A 9255-nucleotide genomic window follows, 5' to 3' on the forward strand; every position below is an offset into this window, starting at 1 on the left:
AAATCTTCATAGTTGACTTGGTTAATAAGGGTAAATGGTAACAGGTCTGGCGGGTTTGGGGAAGGACACCAAGATGGCGGATCGGATTCCATCATCTGACCGCCTCGGGACTTTCCTGCCACCAGCTGCCGGCTACCAGCTTCCCACCGCTGGTTTTCCAGAAGACACATCACCTCAGCAGAAACGAAATACTTTCAAAATAAAAATAATATTGGTTGTAGTCTCAATAACTTCACTATGTTGCAAGAGTTGTCACTATTAGGATAGAATCGTCACAGGTGAAGGAATTAGAGACATATATACTTTTTAAAGTTTATTTTGAGATATAGCAAAAGGGGGGGGAGGTAGAGAGAAGGAGAGGGAGAGGGAGAGAGGGAGAATCCTAAGCAGGTTCCAAGCTAACAGCGTGAGGCTTGAACTAAAAAACTGTGAGATTTTGACCTGAGCTGAAACCAAGAGTCAGAAGCTTAACTGAACTGAGCCACCCAGGTGCCCTGAGAGAATGAAAAATTTTTTTTTCATTCACCCCACAACTTGGTCAATACACATGAAGAGAAATTATTGAGGCCCAAAAGTCACGTTCTTCTAAACATTCTACTTGAATTATTCAGCTAATTACCCAGTACTCTATGATATTTTCCTCTTACAGATAAGGTCAACTATGTAATAGAAGGAAAGCTATCTTAATACAACATCCAAATTGTGTATTTTAAGAAACCTTTTATTCTGGGCTAAGCAAACAGGCCTGCAGGTTAAGTACTATACACACTCTGCAGTAGAACACTGGTTCACCCCCTTGGAACTTGACAAAGCTAACAGAGCTCAAGAGAATACAACTAGGGGCGCCTGGGTGGCTCAGTGGGTTGAGCGGCCAACTTCAGCTCAGGTCATGATCTCAGGGTTCCTGGGTTCAAGCCCCGCGTTGGGCTCTGTGCTGACAGCTAGCTCAGAGTCTGAAGCCTGCTCAGAGTCTCCCTCTCTCTCTGACCCTCCCCTGCTCACCCTGTCCCTGTCTCTCTCTCTCAGAAATACATAAAACATTAAAAATGTTAAAATAAGAGAGTACAAACAAAAATACTTAGTTTTGGAAATATGTAGTCCTAGATTCTAATTCTCCCACGGCACCTAAAATATTTTAATCATCTATAAAATGGACTTAGATTGTTCATTTATTTACAATCAGGATAAATGAGAATAACTGAATAGTTTTCAGCCCGTAAGTTGTTAAGAAATCACCTGGTATCTTAAAAAGCAGATCCTGATTTAGTAGGTCTAGGAGTTAGGCCGAAGATTTTGAGTCCTAATAGGTTCCCAGAGATACTGATATCTACGCTGCTGCAGAGAGATCACACTTGGAGTAGCAAGGGCATAAACTAGAGAAAGAGCTTCTTCACCTATTTGTTCAGAGATAAAGATTTAAAAGTTTGACCTATGTGGGTGGGAGATGTTCATTCCTCATCTATTCATTCACCAATGAAGATCTATTATGCATTAGTCCCTGAAAATCAACATCAAGGAAAGCAGACAGTGCCCTGTGCCATGGTTTCCAGCCTAGCGAAAAAGCTGGATATTCAGGGGGAAAAAATGACAACGTTCAACACACAAAGAACCCCCTTGCTGGAGCCTAGACCCAGCCTTGCACCCATCAGCCTTGCACCCATATGTACCTGGGCACGCTTGCCCAACGCTGTGCCGTCCTCTCTGCTGATTGGCTGGCTGGACTAGACGTCAGCCAATGAAGCTGGGGTAGTGAGTGGCCGTTGACCGAGGTAACCGCCATGCTGAGCGGCGATGGCCGGGGCTGCCGGCCGCATCCGAGGCCGCGCCCTGCGGCGCTTTCCGCTCGCCCTGCCTGTAGGCGACGTGAGTATATTTGAGGTTAGAAATGAGACCGTTTTTAACACATATAGGCGTCTTCCTCACCTTCACCCCTGGAGGGGAGGGACAGGAATAGCAATAATAGCTAATATTTATATCAAACCTTCGCCATAAGACAGCCGCTGGCCCAAAGGCCTTAACCTTGTGATTGTTGAATAATTGAACCGTGCAGTGGGTACTTACCATGATTTCAGTGGAGTTGGAGGCTGCCTGAGGTCACATGGGAGTAAATGCAGGAGGCTGAATTCAAATCCAGCTGCTCTTAGGACCCTGAGTCCTCTCTCAATGCACCACTTTGGACACCAGATTGCTTCTTAGCACGTGTCTCTCATTGTGCTGATGTGTGCAGTGGAGACAGAGTGTAGAATCCTGACGCTTATTAAGATTTGGGGTTGTTGTTTTAATAGAGAAAAGCAACTCATTCTAAAAGCGTTTATGGGAAAGATAAGCACCAACTTTAGGAGAGCTGCTGTCTCTTGGGATGGCTATACAGGGGGCTTCAATCAAATGATAATTGTTTTACTTATTAAGCCCTAAGGTGGAAATCTAGATGTTTATTATATTATTTCCTTTCTTGTTTGTCTGAAATGCTCACAATTTTAAGAACATGCTAATGGAAAATAAATTTCAGAGTATAAAGTGTACACTACGAAAAGGAAGTCTTCTCCCATCCCAGATTTCTAGAGCCCCTCACTAGAAGCAGTCACTGTTAGCAGTTTTGTATCTCATACATTTTCTATAGTATGTACAAGCATATATGAGAGGTATTTTTTGCACAAGTGGATCCTATTATATACAGTCCTGCACTTTAGATTTCTTTTTTAACCTCATTAAACTTTAAAACAATTCATTAACCTCCTTTAGCCCTGTGATAAATATAATTTTGCTGGCAAAATATTCCCAGGATTGCTTCTGACATGATGAGATGTAGGTCATGTCTTCCCTGGATGTGTATTTGCCTTTTTCTTTTTGCACATCCTCACCTATAAATTTCAAAGAAAACTTCACCAAATTAACCCCCTAAAGGGTGCAGGAGAAAAAGAATCATGTCAAATACAGTATTGCCTGGAAATGCTTTACCCTTTCGTGAACATTCTTACTCATAGCAGGTAAAATTCCACCGAGCCTGCTACTACTTGAAATTAATTTACTGAAGTGGAATTTTGGCAAAGAGAGAAATAGGGATTCGTTTATTCGGGTTGCAGGGAAATGCCCAGCTTCTTTCTAGTGAATAAGGGGAGAGGACCTTGTTTGTTTCCAGTTAGGAGAAAGCGAGTGCCACACTTAATCCTTATTTCAACTTTTCTAAAAGCTCAAGATATTTTTTCCTTTAAAAAAATTCTCCCAACCATTCAACTCTAACATGGGAGCGCTGGGATTCCAAGCCAGGCACAGATAACTTCAAAAGTCCTGCCAGATGGGGAAGGGTTCCCTGGAGTGAACTCATTTGCTCAGTAAGATGCTTTGCATGGCCCTTTGCCTCTACCTCCTACCAATTTCTTCATCCCTGGCTCTTCTCAGTGCCCACAGAAATGGACAGAAATCGTGTCCTTCAGACACAAACCTTGCTCTTTCTTGTTTCTATCCTCTACCTGGAACACATTTCCCTAGCACTTTCTCTTGAGTCTTTTTGAAGGTGTAATGCTTGTAGTCTGCTGGACAAATTTTTAACCAAATGGCGTTTGACATGGCTGATTCCCAACACCTGGGCACTGAAATGACCACCCTGAAGAAGATATGCTTGTTTCAATATGCATTTTGGTGACTACTGTATCTGTAACGATTGCTTTGAGGATACATTCAATCTATACGAGCTGCGGTGTCAGCGTGCTGGGCAGGAATGTGGTTTTGCTCGTGGGTTGGAAAGCCAGTTGGCAGAAGCTAATGTGTTTTCAGATAACTGTCTACCTCAGTCTGTGTTTCTGGACGTTAGATAAGAAAATGTGAGCTGAACAGGAGTTAGGGTAGGGGTCCGAAGGCGGCGTAAGCTGCAGCTGGAGTGGGGAGAGTCGTGCAGGCGCAGACTCCGACGTCACTGCGGCGCGCCGCTTCCGGTCCCCAGCGCCAGAGCGAATGTCTTCCCCCTCTGTGGGGCTGGAGCGGGGCTTGCTGCGACCCCCCAGAGCCCACGATCGCGCCTCCCCAGCCGGCGAATCCGCCAGCACTAGCGTCCCACCGGCGCCTGGGACCATGGCCACTGACTCATGGGCCCTTGCGGTGGATGAACAGGAGGCAGCGGCCGTATCGGTGAGTTGGCTTCAGCCGTAAAAGGGTTAGGGGTCAGTTTGGGCCGATGATCAGTTCCCTTGGAGAGACACTCGTCACTTTGGTCCGGATGGGTATAGAGTGCGTGGGCGGATGGAGCCAGGACTCTGAGGTGGCTTTGTTTATCCATCCGACTCCTGGGTTACATAAGAGCGGGTGAGTGCTCCCAGGGATAAAAAACCCAGCCGCCTGTCCGTCTTTCCTGAATCAAGACTGATTGTAGACTGCACTTCTCACCCCCACCCTGGATTATAATCACCTTTGTGTCATTCTCCATCTCTGGATTCTGAACTTCCTGGGCTCTAGCACCGTGTCTTACTCATCTTTGTGTAAGTTTAGTGATAATGAATGATCGACTTAACAGGCCCAGCAGTCAGTAAATCCTCCTCTGATCACCTTAACTTTGTTCTGGGCCTCATGCACAGTAAACAAGATACGAGTTAAACGTGACTATGTAGAATTAATTCTTCCCCCCTAAAAACTCTTAAGTTCTGATAGTGCTTTGAACCTACTTGTTCGTACTTACTTCTGTGAATCTGTTGAGAAGGACTTTGTCTTATTTTTTTAATAACTGACTATAATTTATATGCACATAATTCAGAGTCAAATAGTTTTAAAAACTGGTTACATCACCACCAATTTTCCTCCCCAGAGACAACTAATAGCTCTCTTGAAAATGACTTACATCATTGACCTCCTTGTTCCCTAAATAGCATGTTTTGCTAGTTCTTGAATTTTCAGTTTTAGGTATTTACTGATTTTGATTCTTTCCTCCATCCTCCTTTCTCCACCACACATGCACATTTTCCCATTCCCTACCTTTTCATTATATTGTAACTTAGATCAGTATTTCATGTTTATATTATTAGTAACTTATCGATACTTTTACTTTCCTCTAAAACTTTTTGTTTTTTCTTGGAATTTATAATTGCCTTGCAGTTTTTCTTCATGTTCTTTGTGCTTATCAACAGTTCAACCCCAAGCTCTTTGCTGATTGTCTAAGATTATCTCAAGATGTTCAGACACATTAAGTATTCTATTAACTTAATATCCTCCAGGTCTTTTAGCCTGTTTCATTTTGGACTAGTTCTCCCTATGTTCAGAGCAGAACTCGTTTTGGGGTCCGGTTGAAAACAGGCAGATTTCCCTTCAGCTTCATTCTGGGGATTCACTCCTCTTGTCTTGTATACCCTCTCTTCATCTTTCTTGCTTTGGTGGAGCCAGCCATCAACTTTCTGGAGGTGTATGGGAAATAAGTATTTTTAAGATACTACTGCATTTCTGGAAATATCTTATTTTGCCCTATCATTTGGATAATATTATGGCTGGAAGTAGAACTGTAGGTTGGAAGTTAATTTCCTACCAAATTTTAAAGGCATTGTATCATTGCCTTTTAGATTTCTTTACTGGTTATTGAAATGTCTGAGACCATTCTGATTCCTGATGTGACCTGTTTTTCCCTTTGTAAGCTTGAAGAATATTCTGTTTGTCTCCAGTATTCAGAAAATTCATGATAATAAGTCTGGCATGGATCTATTTGCATCCATTTTGCTGGGCACTGAATTTTTCCTTTCAATATGGAAAATTCTTGTCCTTAAGTTGTGAGAAATTTTCTTGAAAATTTTCATTGTTGATTTCTGCCCTTTTTCTTCATCTCCTCTTTCAAGAATTCTTACTAGTTGACTGTTGGATCTCTTAGACTGGCCCTTTACAAAGTTTTTGTTTGTTTAAAAACATTTTATGTTTATTTATTTTTGAGAGACAGAGAGACAGATTGTGAGCAGGGGAGGGGCAGAGAGAGAGGAAGACACAGAATCTGAAGCAGGCTCCAGGCTCTGAGCTGTCAGCACAGAGCCTGATGCGGGACTCCACCTCACAAACTGTGAGGTCATGACGTCATCGGAAGTCAGAAGTTTAACCAACTAAGCCACTCAGACGCTCTGGCCCTCTGCAGTTTTAAAGTCAAGTTTACTGAGATATAATTTACATATAGTAAAACTTACCCATGTTCTGTGAATTTTGACAAAGGCATCCAGTTGTGTAACCATCACCACAGTCAGGATAGGGAACATTTCCACCACTTCCAAAAAGTTCCTTCAAACTTTAGTCACTCTGTTCTCCGCATCCTTCTCTGGCAACTGCTGACTTGTTTTCTGTCTCTTTAGATTTATCTATTTTGGGCATTTTATATAAGCAGAATCATACAACAGGTGGTCTGCTGTGTCTAGCCACTTTCACTTAGCATAATGTTTTCAAGGCTTATTCATGATGCAGCAGGTGTCAGTACTTCATTCCTTTTTATTGCCAAAAAGATTACATTGTTTGGATATATCCCATTCTGTTTATCCACTCATCAATGTCCATTGATGAGCATTTGAATTGTTTCTACTTTTTGGTTACTTTGAACACTGCTGGCTATGATCATTCATGTACAGTTTTTTGTGTGGAGATATATTTTCAATTCTCTTGGGTGTACACCTAGAAGTGGCATTGCTGGATTGTATAATAACTCTATGTTTAACTTTAGAGAAACTGTCAGGATTTTTTCCAAAGTGGCTGTACCACTATATCATCCCTAAAATGATTCTTTATTTCTTTATTTTGAGAGAGAGAGTGAATGTGTACAGGAGAGAGGCAAAGGGAGAGGGAGAGAATCCCAAGCAGGCTCTGTGCTGTCAGTGCAGAACGTGACGTGGAACTCAATCTCACAAACTGAGAGACCTGAGCTGAAAGAGTCAAAGGCATAACTGACTTAGCCACCCAGGTGCCCCTAAAATGATTATTTCCTATGAGATTAGTATTGTCTCTGAGACGCACCATTTTGTAAAGGTTAAAAACTTAGCTTTTGGGGTGCCTGGGTGGCCTAAGTCAGTTAACCGTCTGACTCTTGATTTTGGCTCAGGTCATGATCTCGCAGTTTGTGGGTTTGAGCCCCAATTGGGCTCTGTGCTGACATCATAGAGCCTGATTGGGATTCTGTTTCTCTCTCTCTTTTTCTCTCTTTGTCCCTCCCCCACTCACTATCTCTCACTCTCAAAATAAAGTAAACTTAAAAAACAAAACAAAAACAGAGAAAAAACCCTTAGCCTTTATAGCCAGATAGACTTGGATTTGTATTCTGGGTCCATCGTTTACTAGTTATGTGACCTTGGGCAAATTGCTTAATCTTTCTGTGCCTCAATTTCCACATCTGTAAAATAGATATAATCATTATTACCTCGTTGAGTTATGGACATGTCTATTACAAGTGCTACACGTATAACAGCTGTTGTTGTCATTATCTATAATTCACAGTTTCTTTGCAGGAATCTTTTAAATTACTTGTCCATATTGTATGGATTAGTTAGTTGAACCTGGATAAGTGAATCTACTTAACCATGCACAGGTAAATTAGATCACAATATTCTAACACTGAGCAAATGAGTCAAGACACCTCTGTTACCCTCTGCCTTATGGAACTCCCACTGAGGATCCCCACAGGTACTATGTGACACAGGTGATAGTGATGTGTATAGTACAAGGTTACTGTATTTTAAATATTTGGTAAGCTTCATTCCTTATTGATTTTAGATAAGAAAAACTAGATTCTGTTTATATTTATTTCCTTGGTCCTCAGTGGCTCCTCCCAGTTTAGAGGAGGGCAAACAGATTAGAAAACTGATGAGTATGATTCAAGTCCTCCACTTGACCATTTTGCCGAAGACAATCCCTATTCAGTATAATTCACTTACCATTAAATCTTCCTTCTTCTGTCTCAAGAATCCTTTCTCAACTGCTTTTGAATAAAATGCAATGTGTAACTGTATAATTTTCAATTATTTTAACACATCTTAAAAACTAAAATAATAAAGGCATTGAAAGAATATGGATCTTACAAAGTGGATGTTTTTGCTTTTTTGCCTTTTGCTTAATTTAAAAATGGTTTTTGATGAAGTTGCATGGGAAAATGGTTTCTCCTTTTTGGTTCAAGTAAATAGAGCAAAGGAAGGTATCTAAACTAACTGTATTTTTTTTTATTTTATTAAAAAATTTACCGGGGCGCCTGGGTGGCTTAGTCAGTTAAGCGTCCAACTTCAGCTCAGGTCATTATCTCACAGTTCGTGGGTTCAAGCCCCGCGTCGGGCTCTGTGCTGACAACTCAGAGCCTGGAGCCTGTTTCACATTAGGTGTCTCTCTCTTTGACCCTTCCCTGCTCGTGCTGTCTCTGACCCTCAAAAATAAATAAAAAACATTTTAAAAATTTTTAAAAATTGACTTTAATGTTTATTTTTTAGAGAGCGAGACAGAATGCGAGCAGAGGACTAGATAGAGAGGGAGACATAGAATCTGAAGCAGGCTTCAGGCTCTGAGCTGTCAGTACAGAGCCCCATGTAGGGCTCAAACTCATGAACTGCAAGATCATGACCTGAACTGAAGTTGGCGCTCAACCAACTGAGCCACCCAGGTGCCCCTAAACTAACTGTATTTTTAATATAAATGTCAGCGTTCAGTTCACTGACACTGTACTGGAAAATACAAACTTCACTGTCTTGCTTTATAGGCTTTGAGAACCTTATAACCAAGGAAAGGCTGAGGTGTTTTGTGTTGTTGTTGTTTTTTTAATGTTTATTTATTTACTTTTTGAGAGAGGGCATGCAAGCGGGAGAGGGGCAGAGAGAGAGGGCCAGAGAAAAATCCTGATGCGGGGCTCAGTCTCCCAAATTGTGAGATAACGACCTGAGCAAAATCAAGAGTGGGACGCTTAACCGACTGAGCTACTGAGGCGCCCCCTGGGTATGTTTTTAGATTCTGCTGGAACCTCTCCAGAATCCTGTGTAGTTTCACTTACATGTTGTTACCAACTTTTCATATACATTGCATTTCAGTTGATAGCAGTAGCCATTTTGGGGACACCAGTTACTCTGTTAACTTCAACTTGACAATATATCAGCAAGAGAATGGTTTTTTCCTTTTATCATTGATAATTAAAATGCTTTATGGTAATAGATGTTTCTAATAATTAACTCATTTGTACCTCAGCCCTATCGTTTGTTTTAGCTAGCATTTATCACCCTGGGACTGAGTGCTATTAACTTACTGTTTAAATATTGCCAGTAAGTCAGAAAGTGTGTC

At 41.5% G+C, this 9255-nt stretch overlaps 1 protein-coding gene across 2 annotated transcripts in view; it reads left to right on the forward strand.

Annotated features, from left to right (window-relative positions):
* Positions 1 to 1780: 1780 nt before the first annotated feature.
* DDX19B (DEAD-box helicase 19B) overlaps positions 1781 to 9255 on the forward strand; it is a 22606-nt gene continuing 15131 nt past the window's right edge. The window contains exon 1 of one of the 2 annotated variants that reach the window (XM_077756326.1): positions 1781 to 1863. In XM_077756326.1, coding sequence (XP_077612452.1) covers positions 1792 to 1863 — 72 coding nt within the window. In that variant the 5' untranslated portion in view covers positions 1781 to 1791. Of the gene's footprint in view, positions 1864 to 3922; positions 4126 to 9255 lie in introns of those variants that run through there. The other variant, XM_077756325.1, reaches the window with a different exon arrangement.

The sequence above is a fragment of the Crocuta crocuta genome, unplaced genomic scaffold, assembly GCF_008692635.1.
Source record: "Crocuta crocuta isolate KB4526 unplaced genomic scaffold, BGI_CrCroc_1.0 scaffold388, whole genome shotgun sequence".
In the NCBI taxonomy this organism is placed as follows: Eukaryota; Metazoa; Chordata; class Mammalia; order Carnivora; family Hyaenidae; genus Crocuta; species Crocuta crocuta.